Below are 23,450 nucleotides of genomic sequence, written 5' to 3'. Positions count from 1 at the left end.
CAGGCTGCTAGTTTAGCTGTAGACTGTTAATCTTGGTTTTTTACCATAATAAAGCCATATTTCTGTGTTTTTCTCATATTTTCTCTTCGCCAGGTTGATGAGTCAGTTTTCTGTGCAGGCCAAATTGCTTTGGTCCCTTGTACCATGCAGCTGGTGAAGGCTGGCACCAAGACGCAGGCCCATTTGTCCTTCAGCTATGTGAAGAAAGTTCTGGAGGCTGTGATCAGCAGCCTGACTCTAGCTCATGTTGTCCAGGCCCACTGCTACGCCACAAGACACCAGGACATCCCCATCATCAGGGCCGTGTGGGAGAGCATGCTGCGGGCTGCAGAGGAAGAGAAGGTCAGTCTGTGTGGAGTGAGATTTTTGTTTATGAAATATATACCAGTGGTTAAGAAGAAGAGCAATGACTGGCTGTTTTAGTATAGATGCAGAGGAAATATTGATCATACTTACAATCCGATACTGCTCCCACATAGAATGAACACATCTTTAATGGATTATAAGACAGTGGGATCCATGTGTTGATGAATAAATAAAAGAAGGGAAACTTGGTATGGTATCCAAGTTTTTCAGAGAGGCCTTTCAGAATTGTGTTTTATAGTTGTGAAATAAGGGAAAGTTCTTCGCCCCTGTCTGCCCCCTCGAGACCCAAGCCGCTGCGACTGATATTTACCAGTGAGTGCGCTCATGAAAAGTTGATGATGTGGGAAACGCTGGTGTCTTTGATAATGTGGAGCTTGGCACAGAAGCAGATGTCTTCCTCAGAGCTTCCCTAATCCTTTGCCCCCACACACCATTTTGGAGCTCCGTTCAACTCTCAGAGCAGCTTATCCCCCTCTCCACCCCTCTTTCCTGCCACCTCCCTCCATCCTTCCCTCCATTCCACCGCCCCGGCTTACAACCCCTGCTCCGTACGTCTAATAGGGGCACCAGTCTCCCCTGGCAGCCCTTCTCCTCCCACAGTAATCTGTCTAGCCATGGGAATAGGGCCTGAGGGAGAGAGGCAGGAGCCCACCTCCAACATGTGGCTCTGTTCGCTGGTGAGCGGTGTTTAAGACGGGAGAGAGGATGTCAACTTTGTGTCAATTCCATAAAAGTATTGCGGTAAAATTCTAAATGTGTTGGTGAAGGCCAGCAATCATACACTCAAAGCTTTCAGAATTATAAAGTCTTAATTCATATACTGTGGTTCGGCTTATTTCAGGCAAGAGCTGGTGTCTGTTTGTGAATTTATGGCGCCTTATAGTAACTCACAGTGGAATAGAAATCTTGAAAACGTTGACAGTGCACCATCAATTTAGCATGCAGAATGGGTCGTGCAGTTAACAAGGCTAACCAAGGGCAAAGCTTTGGGAGGTCACCAGACTAGGCTCATGTCAGAGGTCACGGAAGATGGACAACACCGTCCATCTGTTGTGCTTCCATGTCAGAGCAATCAAAAATATTCATTCAGCTGACCCACGAGTGTCGCCAGGAGACCATGTTTTATTTCCAACCGATTCCCAGATTAAGCAGCTCTAATTGACAGCTCCATATGTAAACAGGTGAGTTCTCCCCTCAGAGCTAGCTTAGGCGGCGGGTTACCAACCTGACCTCTGGCTCTTTCTTTGCCTGTGAGGCAGATCATCTCGGTGCGACTCCCCAGCTTGGCCCTCACACTTTCCCATCTCTTCCACTTCAATTGCAGATGTGTAAAGTGCAGGAGAAGAAAGATAGCTGTGGTGGTGGGGGGCTACTGTTTCATCCTAAACTAGGTGAAATGCTCTCTCCCTGGGGTGGGGATTATACAAAGCACCGCTGCTCATTTGAACTGACTGTAATTAGAATGTTTAACTCGGGTCAAACACGGATACACAGCTCCCACAGAAAACTGGAATGACTGCACCAGCTGGCGTTAGCACAAAGAGTTCAAATTTACAGAACTATAATAGATCTGTAAGTTAATATCCTAATATATCCAGCCTTTTTGTTTTTTGGTCTTTTTTGCCGCTTATATATTTAAAGAATAATTGAGAAAAAATAGAGATTCAGTTTGCACACCATAGACCATTCTCATTATCACTCTTTTTTATCGATTTTTTTTTATTATTAATAAATGGCCTAAAGTATTTTACACAAGGAAGGTAAAAGAGAGAAAAGAAAACGAGACACAATGCAGGGACACATACCGACCAAAAAATCAAATCATACTTGGCGATAGTGTGATGTCATATTTTGCTCCACAACAGTCTTTTATGTGTAACCTATTGTGCTAATCCTGGGTTATGAAACAGTACTAAAAACACATGCAAATTTAATTTTAAATTAAACATAAAATGGAAAAGCAATACCTTATATTTGATATCAAACTATCATTGAAACAAAAACAACTAAAAATTTCACGTTAAGTACTTAAATACACCATCTTTCGTTTTGTTTTCAGTTAATTAATATAGGTTTTATTGTAAGTATTATGTATCAGAAGTTGTATTGATACTTTAAGCATTTAAAGTGTCCGTTCTTATCCCTTCATTTTCCCCCAGAATGCATCTGTTCTTTGTAATGCATCCTAGTGAAGAAAGAAACCATGAGCTCAACATGCAATATGTGGTTAAATTCTAGATGCTGATTGAAATCCAGCTGTCAAATCTTGGATTATGTCACTGTACACTTTCCTAAACAAAACAGACATGGTATATTTGTCCGTGTATTTCCAGATGGCGGACCTGAGAAGCGAAATGTTAGGAACAACCGGTGCCTAGCGTGTGTGAGAAGCCACAGGGCCATGTTGTTGTTGTTGTGCGTTGATAATTTCTCTAATCAGGTGGATGAAGAAGCTTGCAGGGTTAATTGGGAGCATACTGGAGTCGCTACAAGTGTGAAATTGTATTTACGGTGCATTAAACCATAAGGAGCCTGTTTGTGTGTGTGTGTGCAAGTGTGTGTGTGTGCAAAGGGTTTGATGAACAGGGAGATGTTGATGTGATAAGTCAATAAATGTTAAACAGACGTCCCTTTGTGTAGCGATGACTGGTTCTGAAGACAAAAAGAAAAAAATAATTATGAAGCAGGTTTAAATATTTTTGTTGAGTTTGTTGAAATTTTGATAGGTGATAAATTGAAATGAATAGCTCTGAATTTGCAGCATGGAGTGTTTCCTCTCTGCATACCACAGTAAAATCCTTTTTACATTATTTCCCTCCTGCTTACTTAGGACTTTTGAAGTAACGTTAGCCCCTGGCATGGTTTTATAATGGCCCCATACCCTTAAACTTTCCCTCACCCCACTGACATGGCCCTGTGTGTTTCATTTACACAAACAGTCTGACGAGCCTCAGAGTGGAATCCTAAGAAAAGAGAGTGAATGAGGGAGTGAATTGGGAAGGGGTATTATAGCAGACTGACAGCACTACAGTAAGTGCTGAGACATAGAACCACATGCTGAAGGCGTCCCGCTGGGCAGGAAATGTAGGGGAACTGGCTAAGCAGTGCAGTCCCATCAGCTCCCCGCTGTTCCCCGCCTTTACACCACTTCCTTATTACCGTGTTTACCGTTCGGCTTTCACGCCTCTCGGCCCTCCAGCCCACTGCACGCTCCAGGCGCACGGGCGCGAGTTAGAGGGAGGAAAGTGGGGAGAAAGAAAACAAACATAAGGAGAGGCAGGTCACACCCCATCAGTGTAGAGAGCTGAGCGCAGCAGATCCAGGCTTCATGCGTTTACCTGCTGCCTACGGAGTGAAGGAGCACTGGGGGAATGGCTGCATGCCCTGGAACTGAAGTGGGATGAAGTAATGAGATGGATTGTGTTAAGTGGCTGGTGTAGAGTGGAACAGAGCCCTCTAAACACACACATACACACTTTCTGCCACCCGCCTGCCCTCCCAACTTGCCACTCCAGCACTCAGCTCCACCATATATCAAAGTTTGTGTTTTATTGGATTAATTTAATAAACGATCTGTGGTCAGGTAGAGATGTCAGCCAGTGTTCCCCCCTCTCACTCCTCTGGTGGGGTAATGGAGGTCTGACCAGTCAAGTCTGAAACATACACACACATGCACATACAGAAAGACATACACAATAACAAAGCTTTAACACATTCGGTTCTACACAGCGTTCCCGCAAATCTTTAAAAAGTGTTAAGAGGCAGTGAATTCATTAATCTAAAAATAAGTCCTTAATTGGTCTTAAAATGTCTTACATCAGTCTTTCAAAAGTCTTAAAAATGCAAAGACATGGGAAGTAGGATTTAATGAATCTTTTTTTCTGACTTTTTATTGCAAAATCTCAAAATAATTGGCAACAACAATTTTAAAAAAATATCATGTCACACAGATCCGGATAGCAGAACCAACAATATTCATATTTATTTCTGCCAGGATGCCCAGAGCAGAGGATCCGCTGTCTGCTAGCTATCTGTCACTGTACACTGGACGATTCAATGGAAATTGGCCATTTAATCAAAATTTTGCAGCATGGCTGAAACTGATATAAGGTAGTTCATACTCGACTTGCTGTATTTCATGCAAAAAGTTTGCCCAAACTTGGCACAGTGGGAATCAAGGAAGTGGAATCCCACATACAACATGACAAACACCAAATTGCCTAGAAAACCTGCCAACAAATGTCAGGTGTTTCCCAAAAAGTAATGTTTTATGTTACAATAAACATTTGGGCAAGACTGTTCCTAACCCTATGTTATCGATGTCCATTCATGTTTTTTTTCCTTAAATTTTGATTATGGTAAAAATCAGTCTTGAATTTCATTCCGGGCGGCATTAAAAGGGATTTGGTGACATCTAGCGGTGAGCATTGCAGATTGCAACCAGCTGAAACTTCTCCTAGTTAAATTTCTGTCAGTCTTCATTGTTCAGGAGGTTTTTCCAGGGAGCCGAATTATCTGCAGAGGTCTCTTCCTCTCCATATCAAATGGACCCCTTAATTTAAACTGGTAAAAAACAAATAAGGGGCCATACACATGACGCATCTTTAACCGCCTGGAAAACATGAGGTTGGCCACTGGGTGCTACTTTTGTGCCTTTTTTTGCCAGCTTTCAAGAGCGCAGCGGTAGGTTGCATTTGAGGTTGCTAAGCAACCTCAACAAGCATGGTACTATAGCCGATTTACCCGAAATCCTGAGTTCAGAGCTGATCTTCTTCCAGGCGCTGTTTATAAGTGTGTAGGCCTGTTGTCCAGGGGACTGATGTAAAGCTCTGGGTAGCCCTGCACTAACATGATCAACTTCTCCTCCATATTTATCACAGACTGATATTTACAGAAGAAGGGAAAGATATCTGTCAGCTGTGATTGGTTGTTCCTCGTCACATGACATGCGGTGCACGCTGTTGCGTTCCACAAGTTGAACTCTGTTTATCTCGGGGTGCAGCCATCGCGCCCTGAAAACTGGGCACTTGGGAACACATGCGCAACGCAACACCGTCGCTTTGGCATTTGAGCGAGCCTGCTGCACGTCTGCATTGAAACCAATGAATTTGAGGGTGCAAAAAATGCAGCATGTGTACAGCCTTTAAAGCAATTACATGTTTAAAAATCTGTGTTTTTCCAACACTGCTCCATGTGGAGGGGCTGCTAAATATGGTGGCTAATGCGAAAATGCGAATGGCTCTATCTAGAGCCAGTGTTTGCTTTGTCTGTTCTGGGCTACTGTAGAAACATGGTGGTGCATCATGGCGATCTCTATGGATGAGGAGCACACCCGATGTAGATATAAAGGGCTCATTCTATGGTAGCAAAAGCACAACAATTCTTATTTTCAGATTAATATACACTAATGAAATCGTATCCCCCTACATCCTACACACTGAACCTTTAAGAAAGTCCTAAAAAGTCTTAAATCTAACTTACCTTAAACTGTAGAAACCCTGTCCACAGAACCGCTGAGCAGACTTCCCACCTATTATAACATTTTGGTGGATGCATTAATAAAGAAAAAGGAACTGATGTAACCCTGTCCGACAGCTCTGACAAAAAGTCAGCAACTGTGCCATGACAGTAAAGTCCTGCCAGAGGCTGGAGCTGCTGCAGTGCTGAAGTCTCCTGATCTCCTCGTGGACGCTCGGATGGGTATAGTACCTCAGCACCCAAGGCCTGCAGGGTGGCCTTTAAGCCTGGCTGAGCAGGACCCCCTGTCCTGTCACTTCTCTCCCCAGTTCCCACTCTCTGTTCCATGTTCAATCACTATTGACAAGTGCAGGAGCAGTTCCCTCTAGGAGAATACCTAGCCTGTGCCAGAAGTGCTAATATAACATTTATCAAAGCGTAGGACACGTATGTGTGCTGTCACTTTGTCTGACATGCTAAGAGGTCCATGCTGACACGGCTATTGTTCTCTGCTCTTGTGATTGTTATTGTTGATCATGGCGAGCTAGGCTCTCTTCAAAATCAGCAGAGTGAAGAAATCTTAACCCCTGCACACATACTCAGGACTCTTGCTTTTTTCATGGTTTTTCACTCTCCAAGCCAAGAGGTTAGCTGTTGATACACAATTAAGCGTTTGCTAAAGTTTAATCTGAAGGTAAGTGCTGCTTCAGTGAATCTGGCTGATTGGGTCATGACGGCTTCGTCTGTTGGAGGGACAAAGAGGCCGCCGTCTGCTCTTGTCAATGATTTCTCTCTTTTTTTTGTGAGTGAATATCAAAATAAAATGTAAGTAACCTGTTATTATTCTGCACTTACGAAGTGGGGTGTAAGTGGATGAAAATTGATCCAGCAAATTGAAAAGGGGGTTAAGTGTTTTTGCCCTATCGACTCCGACTGAAATGGCGGTTGTATAAAACACTCATTTCTCTCCCATTAGCAGATGAAGCCACAGCCAAGTATTATTAGAGGGCCACATTGTAGCACTGCTCCAAGACATTTTGTTACTGCTAATGGCCCTCAGTCCAGAGGAGAAAAAAATAAAGAGATTTTGGGTCTATAGATAAAATTGAGGCAGTTTTCCCCCTAAATGTTTGTGGTGAAACCGCCATACCATGTTGTGAGTGATCTTCTTAGAAAGGTGAGAAGTCATCTTGGGTAGGACCTGTCATGTTAGCAAATGCAGCTCAAAGTGAATGCATTTGTGCATTTTGTTTATGGTGGCTGCAAGCAGTATGGATTCTGTCTGAATTGTTTGTACTCACCGTCATTACCGAGGGTCACCTCACAATCTCATGTTAATTGATAGCCTGTCAGTCCGTCAAGTAAAAAGCCTGTCTCAGTGCTGTGTGGTGGAGTTCTATGATGCGCTTTAGAATAATGTTTAATGTTGATGGAGCAGTGTTTGTGGTCAGAAAGCGCAGCATGTACCCCAGCAGGGGGGCTATACATTTGATTGCAGTGTGTTGCACAACACAGTATATAATTTGCCAGCCTGTTCATCTGAATTCCATCTGTCTGCATTGCAGGACTTGTTGTGGGAGCCGGAGAACAAACCTGCACCATTATTGGTCGCCGTGGTACCTGCCTTACCCAAGGGTGCAGCTGTTGAGCTTCATGTAACTGCAGTTCAGGATGATCCCACCAAAAGGACTTCCTGTCACGTGACTACAAAGGTGGCGTGCGGATCCATAGAGTGCTTCACTGTAATGTCTGCTGACATGTGTAGTGCTTCACTTTCACTTGCCCTGGCCATGCCTGGTGATAACCTGGAGGTCAACGGGGTGAAGGACGTAACAGAGGCAGTTGGTGCTACATTCAAGAAAGCCATGAAGACGATGGATGCTGAGCTGGTGCCACTGTGTGCCAGGGTGTTCTATAAGTGCAACCACTCAGTGACACAGCACATTGTTAGAGGTATGTCATTGAATACGTATCTCACTCAAGACACTACACATCTAATATTTACACTCATTAAAGAAATACCTCACCCTGCAAATGACCATTTGTATATCAGTTAATCACCCCTTGTTATGTTGAATTCTTGCATGCCTCCGGTGAACGAATAATCCAAAAATGGAAAGAATTCTTGATGAATTGGAGCCATTGGGGACCGCATTTAACAACAGCACAACAGTAGTAAAACATCCATTTACAAAATATAGTGAAGGGTACAAGTTATTTTTATTGATGAACCTACATAACACCCTACAGATAAAGCAGCGATGGGAAGTAGAGATGAACATGGTCATATCACAGGACACCGGGAACAAGGATGCACTGAGGCGCATCTGGTTACAAATTCCAACACATGGAGGGAATTTACATGGGAAACAATAATTTGATTTTCCAGAGCACCAGAAATAGTTTCTATTATGGGCCCAACACACTCCAGCTCATGTTGGAGAAACTGTGCAACATGCACTGCCAGTCACACCCATATATTTTGGCAATGTCCGAAGTTAGGTGTATATGGAGAGAGGTACTTGATGCCCTTAAGGAGATTTTTCAACAAGATATTTCACAGGACTCTACAGTAGCACTACTGGGTGTTATCCCTTAACATCTGAATCTGAGGGATAAGGAATACCTCTTACATATATTACTTACAGTAAGTGTATAACCATCAGATGGCTGAAACCAGGCCCCCCCACATACAATACATGGATCCAAAAAGTCTGGGACCTCTATCACATGGAACAAATGACTATACGAATACTAATTAAGATTACAATAATCCATCTTTACTAAACGATGGAGTTCTGTCATGGCTTTATTAATACAATGAGATTTATCATGCAGTAGGGCTCTGCTAAATGTTTACTTTTATATTCCCCCCATGCACATATCACATATATGCATTATATGCCATCGTCTGAAGAACAAATCTTGCGCCTATACTGTATCTGTGTGATTATATTGTGGAGTGGACAGTTAGTACTATTATTTTTCATTCTTTTTTTTTTTTTTTTTTTTTCTATTTAAATTTAGCTTTTTCTTACCAATGGTTTAAGACTTGGGAGCGAATGTTAGGTCATTTCTGAATAGTTTGTATAAATGTTACATACAGCTGGGGGAAAAAAGCAAATGTATACACCATATGGTGTGGATGAAAACCAAAGAAAAATTAAGCTCTAAAAAAACCCCATCCTCTTACAAACTTTCACTCGTTTCGTTCAGTACAATCAGTGTCACAAATTAGCAAGGGCCACAGGCCATTTGGCCCGCAATTTATCCAAGAATGCCCCCAAAAGCCATGTTCCGGGGGCCAAAATTGCCCCCAGGTTTTCGAAACAACTATATGTATTTATATTTTTAACAGTATTACAATCTGACATTAAAGTATGATTTTATTTTCATTAAATTAATTTACCGTCACGTCTACAACTCATTTTCCAGACATAATCAACGAGATTGCACTGATTATGTGAGAGTAATCTGATAGAGAAGGGGAGGGGGCTTTGCTGTACCATAAGTATAAATTAACCATTTCTTGGGTGATCTGTGTCTACACAATGACAAATTAATGAAAAATTAAGGTAGAATGAATGTTAAATTTTAAATTAACTTACTTCCAGGATTGCATCTAAGGAATTTATAGTAATTTGGCCTTTTTAACAGTAAAAGTAACTGTAATGTGGTGAAACATTAGTACTGCTATCAGTAGATTAATGGTTAAATCATCACATTTAAACTGGTTGAATTATAGGAAATCTGAGTGATATTTTGCAACCATAACTTTATGTAATCCATTATTTATTTCATTTATAGTGGTTTCTACTGAAGAGTGAAGACACTATCTTAGTTGGTTTTGCTTTTCATGTGCTTATTGTTAGAACATAATTACAATTTTTTGATGGCCCCCAAACATTTTGAAAATGCCCCCATTTTTTAGACCGTGGGGGCCAAAATTGCCCTCAAAATATTTTGTTAATTTCATACCCTGAGTACAATCCATGTCTCATTTATCCAGTCGTATGCTCAGTACTTCCCATACAAACTGGGGAACTAAACTGAAAATTAAACATAACATTGCTCTCTTCAAAGCCAGAGTCCGTTGACAAAAACAGTGATTTTATCTCACTAAACACGGGAGCTGCTGGTCTACCACTGCCACAATCAGTAGTTTATTTGTGTTATTGTGTGACCTTGCTGAGTCTGAACTAACCTTTTAAAACACCAAGTCACACAATAACACAAACAAACTAACTGATTGAAGCAGCGGTAGACCAGCAGCTCCAGTGTTCAGTGAGGTAAAATTACTATTTTGTCAATGGAGTCTTGCTTCGAAGAGAGCGTAGACTAAGTTTCACTCCATTCAGTTCGCCATTGCAAAGGGCTGTTTGGGAAGTTATAAGCATCCAATTGGATAAATGAGACTTGAGTTGTGCAAGAGTTCGTCAACAAATGTTTTATAAACCTTTGTACTTGTTAAACATGGACCCCTATGACATTAATTCATCAACATGTTGATCAGTTTTTGGATTCTTCGTTCCCTGGAGGCATGCGAGAAAAACAATGTTATCTTCATGAATTCAACATAACACAGGGTGAGCAATTGATATATAAATAGTAATTTAGGGTGTGAAGTTTTCCTTTAAGAGGATTTATCCTAAATAAGCTGTTCTGTTGAAGGCAACACTGTTCTTGCAAGTTAAGCTCCACATCATTGTATTAATGGAAACAAAGTGACAGCCCGTCTCTCTCTGCACTCTCTTTTCAAAGAAAGTTCGAGCTGACATTGGTTAAGTAAACTCCATAAGATATTCTAGGAAGCAGTCTCTCCAGAGGACCTCCACTTCTTCCTGTGTTTAATTATTGTAAGCCATTTGTTGTGTCTGCACTGTGTACAGCAACCCAAGCAGCTGGCACAGTCTTTTGTCATCATTACACTTTTATACGCCACCATCTCCTGCTCCCCCGGATTCTAGGTTCTCGTCAAGGCAAATGTGGAACGGTATTTGTTTTATCCTGAGAGATGTTCTCTCGGAGGGAAAAAGGGCGACGAGCACATCGATCACACGGGCTCACTTGTCAAGTCATCGCTGAAGCAGTCAATTAACATTTTTGAATCTGTGCCAAACCAGCCATCTTACTGTCATTTTTAGCTTTGACATAACTCATCTTCTTGAGGACGTGAAATTATGGTTACCAGTGATGAATGGGAAAAAGGTTGATCCGTTTCGAATACGTGTTGATATGCATGACAGACGAACACTGCTATTTGTTTTGTTACCTAATTATATAATTGTTATTCAACATTGTTTCATGATATATGATGCTTGTCATTTATTTCTTCTGTCATCATCCACATTAGAAGAGTAAGAAGATTTAGCAGGGAGGAGGAATCTTATTTAAATATATCAAATAAAAAAATGATATACACAGTTCTATTGTTGATAATAGATGTACATATGGTAATAAATGCTAAATGTGTGTATTTTAGTACAGCCAAAATCAAAATTTATGATTGAAGCTTCTCTTTAGAAAGTATGTTAGTTTGTCTTTATAAAAACCTAACTGTGTTACTGGGTCATTGGTTTACTGGAGCAAAATCAACCTCAATCTTTACCCTTGAAATGTGTGTTTCTTTGATTATGGACTGCACAGACTGCTCCCCTAAAACCATTTACTGACTCATCATCGAGCTGGAATCTGTTACCTTACCCTGCACGCACAGCCGAGCCCTGCGAGCTTACCCATGGGCGTTTTTATGGGTCACAGCCTATGCTCATTGGGTGATGAATCCAAAAAGTCAAAGGAGGAAAAGTAACACCTCTGGCGCTAGCAGTCACAGCCTTCCAACTGCTGCTGTCAGCGACGAGCAGACAGACAACAACACTGGAGCAAAATGTGACTGCACCCCCTCCCCCCTCCCCCTTGGGTTACTTGCGTTAAGATTCACAGCTGATAGACATGACATATGCTTCAAATGAAACCTTTAAACATCTTGTCTCAACTTGTTACTTCCGATAGAAAGATTCTCTCAAAGATAGACCCCTTCAATTCAAACTAAAACCCCAACTTTTAGAGAAGGACCTGGATAAGGTCTTGTGATCGAAGAAATTCATTATTTTATACAGTTAAGTATAAAAATCAATCAGTCAATCAATTTTGATGTATTTGCTTCTAAATACTCAAATAAAAAGGTTACCTCCAGAACTGAAAAATACAATAACTGATTTTGACCACTTGGAGGCAGCTGAAATAAACTGTGAACACAACATTGACTTGTTTTCACGTTTTACAATGATACAATGAACTTGTTAACAAACAGTTGCCTGTTACACATCCAGCAGATATGGGGGAAAATTATTATTTATTGGAAGTTGTATTTGTTTCCACCTGCTGTTCAGTTCCATAATCACTCACCTTTTAGCTCTGTTTTGGCCTCCACCAACTCCTTAGGAAAATATTTGGTTCTTTAGCAGCTGAATGCTCCACTGTAGCTGCATTTCCACCAAACGTTTTTGGTATAGTACCCTTAGAACCGTACATAACCTGGGCGGTACAGTGGTGGTACACCTCGGGGTGGAGTTTGCATGTTCTCCCCATGTCAGTGTGGGTTTTCTCCGAATACTCCGGCTTCCTCCCACAGTCCAAAGACATGCAGGTTAATTGGTGATTCTAAATTGGTCGTAGGTGTGATTGTGATCATGAATGGTTGTCTGTCTCTATCTGTCAGCCCTGCGATAGTCTGGCGACCTGTCCAGGGTGTACCCTGCCTCTCGCCCAATGTATGCTTGGATAGGCTACAGCCCCCTCGCAACCGGTTACAGAAAATGAATGAATAACCCATAGGGACATGTGCCTAAACCCTTGATCTGTTTAAGTTTCCACTGCAGACAGCATTCTTAAATGTACAGGGGGTTATTACTAAATGATAATGATGATCATGTTATCATTTAGATGCTGATAGTCCATGGAACAGGGTTTCACGCCAACATTTTCAGAACATAAAAGAATAGTCTGGAGTGTTTAGAGTCATTGACGGAATCAATGGGATACATAAAAATGGCGGGTTTGTGGTTTGTGCATTGAATGATGATTCTCGCTTGATCAGTCAACGGACTATAGCGTTCATAGCCCCACCTTTTAGTACCTGACCAGCGTGCTAGGTTCCTCAACAGAGGGGTAACGAAAAAACAGTACAGAATGGAACGGTTCTACTGATGCCAACGAAAACTTTTGATGATGGAAATGTGTAACGTACTGGAGAGAACTGAAACAGACTGCTTGGTGGAAACAGGCTTATGTTCACTTCTTGTTTACTCTCTGTCTGTTTGGTATTGGTTAGGTGGTGTGTATAGTGAGGGTTATTTAAAAGCCTTTACCAGCTGCCTGCTGCGGCTGAAAATGGAGACCTAAGAACACTTATAGTACAGAAAGGTTGTGGAGCAGTAAAAAACAAAACAATGAGCTGAAAGATGATATTAGGCCCCACAGAGCTGCAGAGTTGGATGATGTTTCTTTGTGTGCTTTGTGTGTTCATCACTACAAGTGACCCCTTCACATGCAAGTATTGATTATTGCTGCTTTATAGAAAGGTGTGAAAGTTTTGTGTTTCTCTGTTAATCTACTGCACACACCCAACCCCCATCCTCTTTGCTCATTCTTCTTGGACTAAATGAACAATTTTCATGAGCCAACACTTGCTAATTACCACCTCGTTTACCGGTTAATTTGACCAGTTTGGAAGTCAGTGTAGCACAACAAAAACCACTGGCTCTGGGCCTTGGCCACTGCTTAAAAGCCCCATAAGCCCAGCAGGCATCAACCATTCCACACAGGAACCCCCTTTCTCTCTTCTTTTCACCATTGCCTTCACTTAAACCCCTCCTCCTATTCACTTAGCCTTACAATATTTATATATTAATCAGTTTGAACAAAAATAGCTGTTGATGTTTAGCATAAAAGGGTGTTGTGGGCATTAGTAATGATTTGATTTTGAAAACACAGAGATTTAACAGCAGCCTTTTCAGCTCCCTGTGTGTTCGCCGTGAAGCAGAATAATGGCTGGTCCTCTTGGGTAGATGGTTTAGTTCCATCCCATTGCTAATGTGATGGCTTTTTGAATCTTACAGCCTCTGTCCACTGGGCCTCTCAATGAGGCTCCCCGTGTAGCCCAAAGGGGGGTTGAGAGACAAGGGGTCGGGGATTGGGTGTGTGTTGGGAAGCGCTCACAGGATTTTGTGTGATTTTACAGAGGCATTTATAGAGATTGGAGCAAAGCAGTCTGTGTCGTTACTCGCTTTTCACTCACATAGACAAAAGAACACAAAATTGCCTGGTCACTCAAGTCACCTTCACCCCCCTCATGTCTCTCATTCATGCATAAGCAGGCATGTCTGTGTACACACACTGACAGAGACTCTCAAAGAGAGAGCACAATTATTTCCTCTCTGTTAATACAAAGATTAAAACATCCTGACATAAAACAGGCTAAGTGCGCAAGGTGTGATGAAGGGTGTGTTTCTTCTCGTAATAAAACCATCCCCTGTCTCTGATCTCCCTCGCTGGTTCAGTTGTCAGCTAGCCATCTCCAGAGGATCCTGCTTCCCAGGGTGCACCACATGCTCTGATAACACATATTTAGGCTTTTAATGCCCTCCAAAAAAGCCCTGTGTTCAGTGGGGGTATTTTAAGCTGTAGTGCATATTAGCTAATTAGAGTGTGTGGGCTCTTTGTAAAGATCTTTGGCATGCTGCGTGCGCTTCAAATGAAAGAGAATGAGGCTTATTAAATAGTGCTGAACTGCTCGCGTAACCTCTCTGTCCTGATTTCTCTCTCTACAAGTTCACATAAATGTCACACAGTGGTGCTGCAGTACTTGTAAATGTTATTGAAACAACAGGTCCTCATACTCAAATGAAAGAATAGGTTGTTTGCCAAAACAACGTATATGATTGTGTGAAACAGTTGCAGTTTTAAACACGTGGTTAACATTGTGAAACTATTTGGTTAGGTTTAGGAAACAGATGTACTTGGTCAGGTTTAGGAGAAGATCATGTTTGTTGTGTAACTAAAGTATGTAAGTTAACTTTTGTCACATGCGTGTACGTGATGCAAGTTAAGTGCGTTATGTAAGTTATCTTATGTATGTAAGTGAAACAAAGGTCAATGTTGACCTTTGGTTTCCACACGGGACATGAATAGCCATCTCCTGGGTGAAAGTCCTGTGTTTGTTTGTACCATACAGTCACCCGAACTTCCTCCCTACTCCTTCCCGAGGAAATGCACCAACCTTGGAAGCCACTTTGACATAGTGGCAGTCAGTGTCCAATCTGTCCTTGTTGCCCAAATGGAACTGTGTATGTGCAGCTGTGTCCGATTTGTGTGATCGGAAAGTTACTGACTTCTGGGTCTTGGACTTGATAAACTTCCAGCAAGTACACTTTGGCAATGCCAATGCCTCATTTAATGTAATGGATATAAGCTTTAACATCAAACTAAGTGTTTTTTATTCGACAGAGTATTTTCAAAAATAAAAAAGAAGGATCAGATGCAGCTTACACTGTAGCACCCTGTATGTATGTATTGAGGCGAATGAGAACGCTTCAGAACTAGCCTCAGAATGATCCAATTTCTAATAGTTCTTCAAAGTAATTCAGTCATAGTTGTCAGTACATTGAGTAGTATTGTACAAAGCAAAACATGAACTGTTAATAGTTAATTCGGCAAACTTAATCTTCCAAAAACTATAAAACGGGGCTCAACATTGCTGCCCACACTGTATCCATGGCAACATTATACTTCCTGTTGCTTACAATGGTTCATCTGGTCATACTCATATCATGTGCCTCATTAGACTGCATCCAGGAGAAGTTAAAACTTGTTTTTAAAAGTCTTGATAACTTTCTGATTTAAACACACTGTTATTTCTGGAGCTGATGATGGGAGGAGCTAACACGTGAGCCATCTTGAGTTGCGCATGTGCAGTACCAATTTGGCAGCCCGGACAGATTGAGCATTGACAGTGGCCAAACTGTGCAATTATAATTTCGGGTCCATCGAGTGATGCATGCGACCCAAATGAACTATTTCCCATAGACTTACATTGTGTAAGAGATGCCTGTAAGTCAGGGGATACTTTTTTGTGTCACAACCCCCATAAAATGACCTGTTTCGCCATCAGAATTGGATGCATTCAGTCTGATAGCATTTTAAAAGTCTATAAGAGCCACAAGATTAAAATTTTTTTAGAGCCATTCAGATTAGCCGAGTGTTACACCAGCAGTTAGCCTGCTTTGCCAGTGGAAGTCTTTGGTACATTTGCTCTATGGGGCCATGGATGTGGAAGACCTGGTTTATGTGAGAAGGGGACCCTAACCCTAATATTTGTTGGCTTCATGCGCCACTGAGCAACTTTCACAGGAATGGTCGCAGCCTAACAAAAACGTGTAAATAGGACATAATAAGCTGGCTGTACAGATGCCCTATACAGCCATTTTGTGGGGAGGACGGTCTGAGTATGGGTCTGTGTTTGTCCACTGAGACTAGATTAGTCATCAGGAATTACATCTTGACATTCATTGTATTAGACAGTGGAAAAAAAGACTGATTTGCAGTACTGACGGCACAAAAGTGATACAGCATGCTTTCCCGGATATGTAACTCTATCATGACCATGCCAGATCACAGCGACCACACCCAAGTCCCATCCAGCACGCTTTTAAATCAGAAGGAATAAGCCAGGACAGTCAACCATGAGACAGGAACACTTGTGACCAATTAGTGCAGGGAGCAGAGGAGGGAATGGGCAACATCCCAGCGGGCCGCCGCTAAATAGACAGGCTGTCATCAAGACCAGGCTCTGAGACGCTCAGTGAATTCTCACATGTCCACTGCCCGTCTGTAGTCCGGCCACACACGCACACACACACACATACACTAACAACGTCTCTCAGCTCCTGTAAAACTGAGAGGTAGTCCCAACACAGCTTCCTAACATCCCAACACAACAGGAGCAGAGGATCCATTCCACTAGATCCCCCCAACAAGCTGCTCAATTGTCCAAAAGGGCATGCCAGGGTTGCCCCCCCGCCCCCCCGCCCTCCCTTACTTCTGCGTGTGTGTGTGTGTGTTTGGTTGTATATGGCTCTGTGTGCAAGTTTGGGAGGGGTAGCTTAGAGTTCAGTCCTTGCTGACCATATGTCTGCACTGCAGGGAGTTGGAGGTGGGGGGTACAATCTGTCAAGGATTTAAGAATGCCAATAATTTGTAAATAGGACCATGTTCCCTGGTCGAAGGGTTAAGTGCAGCCTCTGTCCTGGGACGGCCCCAGCGGAGCAGCTGTATGAGAACCTAATGTCAAACACCAGTCTAAGTTCTCATGAAACTAACACCTCCGTCTTTTTTTGCCCTCACCCCCATATCTCCCTCCCCACCCCTACCTGCCAGGACTTGAAGAAAGTTTGACAAGCTCTCTTGGAGAGTCCAGTCCATCCATGGCCCTGGTTCCAGTCCTGGACTTGCCTGACTCCCAGATCCTCCACCTGTCCTGCTGGCTCAGTTTATAGAACCGCAGCCAGAGTCAACAACCGGACTCCAGTCATCCACGGCACTGGAATTCAGTGGGGCTTTTCTAGAGGAGCGACTCTTGACAGCCCGACACCTAATGACTTACAACAGGACATCAGTGAATGTGGAAAATAAAAGCTGCATAACTGCTCATTAATGTTGACTGTTTATCACCCCTGATTGTTGAAATGCAAAGCTTTGTCTGTCTCCAAGTGCTTTTGATGATGTGCAGTTTTGAGGATGTGTTTATTCCACTTCATATCCCAGACCTTAGGCCAGTAATTCACTTAGTCCTCCACTGGAGTTGTATACTGCAGCAGCTGTTATTCTGCCTTGAAGAGGAGCCGTCTATAACCTAACGCTGCATACCAGTAGACTGGAGACCGTAGTCTACAAAAGGACACACCGGCAGTGTCTCATTCCACGAGGCGATAAACTGTATCCCCTGATATCCCACTGTTTGAGGTGGAATTTCTCTCACCACGTTAGCTAACACCCCTCATAAAGGCCTCGCGCCACCGCTGACACCATCTGTTCAGTTGTAAACCTATAGATTTACTGTGTGACTGGTTTGTGGCAGTGTGTAATGTGTGCGCACGCGGTGACCGTGTTTGTCCCTCTCATGCTCCATGGGATTCAAGGTGTGTTATTATTGTGTAATAGGCAATCAGTGCCGAGCACCTGAAAAGATTAAGCCTCTTTATGTTTTCTATTGATTCTAAGGCAACCTGGTTAATAGGAGAGGGACACTACAACGCACAGCTGCGGGGCAGGTGTGTGTTCTGTGTGCTTGTGTGTGTGTGTGTGTGTTGGGGCTGTCAATGGACATTGTGACGATGTGGGAAGAAAATAACACTATTAACCATTGCTCCTGGAACATTTCTTTTCTCAAAGATCATGAACTGTATTGATGATCTGAGCTGGAATGCGTCTTCACTCCGGCTATTCTCTTCATCGCGCTCGTGATGGCGGGAGAACGGAGTGGGCTATTGATCTTCACCCACTGCAGTGTTGTTTTGATTGTTGTTATCAAAAATTGAACAATAGAGGCAGCCAATAGAGCCTGAAGATTTTTATTGAGGGTTGAAAAACACAAACAAGCAATTATTTATGAGAGCGAGCAAGCCAATGCCCCATAAATATACAGTGTGTGTTAATGTTCGCCTGTTTGGTTTTAAAGGGCCACGTCAGGGGGAGACTGAGAAGTTTGTGAACTGATATGGGTATTTTTTTTCATGAAGTACTTTTAATATGTACTCATACACCTGAGTAAACTCCCATACATTTCATCCACAAATATTTGATTATGTTTTAATGTTTTCAATAAATGCAGCTGTTTAACAGCCACAGATTTTGTAATGACACAAATAACCAAAGAAAACATTCTTCAAAAAATGTAATCCCTGTCAATTTTCTTGCTCCCTTTAAATTTCTGCGTGTGTATGCCAAGCAAGGTCTTGCCTAACACAACTGTGTTGACTGTGCATGATCGACAGTCTTCCGTGATAAACAGTGGTTTATGGGGATGATTGATAATTTTGTTCTGTTCAAATTAAGCAATTAAAATGAAAAACAACACACAGCAGTCCATGAAAATGTATTTCAATTATATATAAGGCACTAGATTTAAAGAAACAGTGTGTGAGATTAAGGGGGATTTAGTGGCATCTAGTGGTGAGAATTGCAGATTGCAAGCAGCTGAAACTTCTCCCGGTTAGAATTCCTTTATTGTTTATTATTTCGGAGGTTTTTACCGGGAGCCGAATTATCTGCAGAGGTCTCTTCCTCTCCAAAACAAATGGAGGTGGTGATTTAAACTGGTGAAAACACTGAATAAAGCTATTTCACGTCACAAATCAGTGTTTCTCTGATGCTGTTTGGCTTTGCAGATGGACCGCTAGCGTAGTACCTGCTAATATGTGCTCACCTTTTTTCTCTGATAACTTAAGATCCAGATGTTAAGGAGGTTTTTACCGGGAGCTGAATTATCCACAAAGGTCTCCTCCTCTCCAAATGAAATGGACCTGATGATTTAAACCGGTAAAAACACTGAATAAAGCAGTTTCATGTCACAAATCAGTGTTTCTCTGAGATGGGCTGCTAGCCTAGTATGTGCTCATATGAGCTCACTTTTTTTCTCTGATAACTTAAGATCCAGATGTTTAGGAGGTTTTTACCAGAAGCTGAATTATCCACAATGGTCTCCTCCTCTCCAGAAGAAATGGACCAGATGATTTAAACCGGTAAAAACACTGAATAAAGCAGTTTCATGTCACAAATAAGTGTTTCTCCGATGCTGTTTGGCATATCGGAGTCGAGACACTAGCCCAGCACCTGCCAATGTGTTCTCACCTTTTTTTTCTGGTAACTTAAGATCCAGATGTTCAGGAAGTTTTTACTGGGAGCAGAATTATCCGCAGAGGTCTCTTCCACTCCAAAACAAACGGAGGTGGTGATTTAAAGTGGTAAAACACTGTATAAAGCTGTTTCCTGTTACAAATCCGTATGGGCCGCTAGCCAAGCATCTGCTAATGTGTTCTCACCTTTTTATCTATTAACTATAAATTTTTACTGGGAGCAAAATTATCCACAGACATCTCTTTATCTTCAAAATAAATGGACGCTAGGATTTAAACTGGTAAAAACACTCAATAAAGCAGTGTCTTGTAGAAAAAAACCTGCTTTTCTTACATTGCTAATTGCAGAGGGACTGCTGACTACGGTTCAGACATAAAAATGTGAATGTCTATCTTGAGCAATTATTTGGTTTGTCTGTTCTTGGCTACTGTAGAAACATGGCGGTGCAACATGGTGGACTCCATGGATGAGGAACCGCTCACTATGTAGATATAAATGGCTCGTTCTAAGGTAACGAAAACACGATTCTCATTTTCAGGTGATTATACACTTGAGAAAAACATACATGTATACTTATTATATATCATTTCTGCCAATACATCCACCTAAATCTACACACTGGACCTTTAGTTTTATTATTAAAATGCCACATTTACCAGATATGTATGTATTGGGTTTTGAATCCATGTGCTTTTTTCTCTGGTGGAACAGTTGTTAAATTTCAAGGGCTTTATGTGTCACAGAACACAGAAATATAAGTCTCAACATTTCAGTAAACATAGAGGAGCTCCGCCACTAAAATTCAGCGCACGACAACCACTTGTCGATCACGCTGTAAACATTACATTCTGTCTTTCAGCGGGCATGTTTTCATACAGGCTCAGGCAAAGCCACAAGCATATCATCACACCCTCATCATAGCCAACGTGATGGCCTTTGGCAGACACATTTCTTTGTGTCTTTACCGCTGTGTTTTCTCACAAAATGAATAAAGACAGGGTGACATTTAGTTTTCTCATGTGTTTTGTCAAATGTACAGTTTCTACTAAGCTGACCTGCAACCGCTCTGCAAACAAACTGGCTGTTGTGGCTAACATTGTCCTTTGTGCGCAGTGTACCAGCCTGCGGCTCTTGTCATTGTGGCCTTGCACATGGACTTTAACTGTGTGTTTCTTCCTCCAGGCTAACCAGGCTGATGTGTGTGACTCTCTTTCCCCTTAGCAGTGTGGGCTACTGTAGGGGAGCCCAGCTCTGGAGCGGCCTCGCTGCACGAGACGCCTCCTGACATTGTGGTCTGTTTGCCTCAGTGACTGTGGTTTTGTTTGTTTGCATATTTGAGTCCTTTTTGTTTCATAATGTATTGTTTTCTTCCGCCCTGACGTATTGTGAAAGCATGTCTTCGTGGTCATAGAGCTGACTACATGAGACTTGTTCTATCTGCTGAACTGGCAAGCCGTCACATGCTATTGAGTGGTGTCTGCTGCCCTCTTGTGGTCAACATAAAGTGCAATATATAAGTTTTCAATTGAATATGTACAGTATTTATACAACAATTTATAAATGAAGCATTAGAACTACAAATAATAACATTTATCCCTCATCTACTCATGCTAAACATTTCTTGATTTTGGCATTTTTACTGTTTTATTTTTTTGTCTATAATTTTAATTAATGGTTGCCTGTGTGTGAATTTTTTTATTTCTGATTACCTAACAGTTCAGCTTTATTTCTACCATATTGTTAAGTGTCTTTAATTTTAAATTCTGGGGTATAATTTGATAGTTTCCTGTGCATATTCCATCTTTTCAAAACTTTTTTGAATAACAATCGATCATCAAAAAAGATTGTGATTGATTTTTGTCAAGTGACTAATCAATTTCACTTCTGCTGGACAAGTCAAATAGTTTACAGCATGAAATCCTGTTGTGCCGTATCCTTGAACATATGGACACCTCCTGTTTGATTCTGCCATTCACTATAGAAATATCAAATGTCCAGAAAATATCAACAACCACTGGTATGAAAACTATAGAACCAGAAGTACATTCAACAGGGTTTGTGGTTACTCTTTCTGGGTTTTGCCAGACTAAACAAGGGTCACAGATCAAACACTAGACCAGTACCCTAAATCTCAACGCAGCACAAAATGGAATCATATTGCCGTCTGTGTTACTCCTGAAAGGGAACATTCTTACATTTTTTAAACCTGCCAAAACACTGAGGCATATATATATGTGTGTGTGTAAATTGCCAGAACCAAGCACAAACACTTGGCGCAGCATAGAGGAACAAACCCACCAGCTCAGACCTCAGAATTGTTTATCCTTTTATAGAATAAGAAATAAAAGTTTGAGGATCAAAATTAACATATCAGAGGGAACATATGGTTTAAATGAGAAATGGAAAAATGCCATGTCAAACCAGAGACGCCATCAGTTAACTGGGGAGGAGGACTGTGAACCTACCTGCTTATAGCACTGCCATTTGGCCCCAATGGATGCTATTATGATGGGCCCAGTAGTGTAGGCTATCGTGCACATATCGTCTCATCACATGATCAGAGACTTGACATTGGATAACATTAACATACATATTACCCAGCAATCATCATTGTGTGACGACCCCTCCGCTCCACTAGGTGTGCCTGTTTTCCTGGCTGGTCTCTTTTGTCACAGGATGCAGTTCAAGGCGGAGGGTCATCGTTGACACCATGAGCCACACCTGGGCCAGTGTGCTTCATGATATAAAGCTCACCACCTTTCAGCAGTTTCCTCCTCTTGCCTCACAGCACAGCTGCTGTTCTGTTGCGTTGTCTACAGACATTTCCACACACCTATACACGCAGACATGTAAATAAGTTTTAAACTTTTCATTAACTCCTCTCCCATCCTTGTTGCACCCTAAGAGCTGGGTTGTAACAAATGGGGGCTCATCAGAAGCTAAGATTCACCATGTTGGTAAGATGACATCTAGGCTTTGTGGTGATTTGGCCCAGTTTGGATGTGTTGCTACCTCATGTGACAACTGAAGGCTTGTCCATTCAGGTTGAGTGTTGCAAAGTGTGTTGTACCTTTGGTAGTAGCAGGCACATCCTTGATTGTACTTGCTGGTTAGGTACCTGGTTCAGCTGTGTGTTCTAATGTGTTGTGCGTTTGCTCTGGTATCTGGTTTTGTTGAGAGACAGACAAATTAGCAAATAGGCCATTTTTGCTACTTTGGGTTTATGGAAACAGCTTTGTTTCATAGCAAGTTGTTCAGCTGTGAGGGCTAAAATTTTGTATTACTGAGCAGTGCATATTGGTGACATGGAGTTCTGGAGGTCCCATGTGTATGGTCATTGATCATAAATCACTGTTTTTCTGTCCCTGGTAGGTTGTATGGTGCTTCCCCTTTGGGTTGCATCACTTGTTTTTTTGGTAGTGTTGTGACAACGTGGTTAGTGTCAGTTGCTTATGGGCAATTGTCTCAGGAGCATGTTTGAAGGATTTTGTTAGGTTGCCTGTTTGCAGGTCATTTTACAAGCCTGCTGGTTTCCAATGCGTAAATGCCTACCGCAAGCCACATGAAGACTAAAGCTACAACAAAGCTCCAATATGTTACGCCCCAGCTCAGGGGAGCAACAGAGTAGTCAACAAAGTATGCTTACTCAAATAAATTTTGTCAAATGAATCTAACAAAATATCAGAACAAAAGAGGCAAAATAGAGGTGGACA

General features: G+C 41.9%; 1 protein-coding gene across 1 annotated transcript in view; it reads left to right on the top strand.

Moving 5' to 3' along the window:
- The window catches only part of dph6 (diphthamine biosynthesis 6), a 74,360-nt gene extending 56,114 nt beyond the window's left edge, over positions 1-18,246 (top strand). Inside the window, exons 13-15 of the mRNA XM_050062665.1 lie at positions 94-342; positions 7,389-7,776; positions 17,260-18,246. Coding sequence (XP_049918622.1) covers positions 94-342; positions 7,389-7,776; positions 17,260-17,378 — 756 coding nt within the window. The 3' untranslated portion in view covers positions 17,379-18,246. The remainder of the gene's footprint in view (positions 1-93; positions 343-7,388; positions 7,777-17,259) is intronic.
- The last annotated feature ends 5,204 nt before the right edge of the window (positions 18,247-23,450 follow it).

This window comes from Epinephelus moara, chromosome 14 (genome assembly GCF_006386435.1).
Source record: "Epinephelus moara isolate mb chromosome 14, YSFRI_EMoa_1.0, whole genome shotgun sequence".
Classification (NCBI taxonomy): Eukaryota; Metazoa; Chordata; class Actinopteri; order Perciformes; family Serranidae; genus Epinephelus; species Epinephelus moara.
Note: the sequence above shows the minus strand (reverse complement) of the source record. Positions and strands in the feature narration are given on the sequence as shown.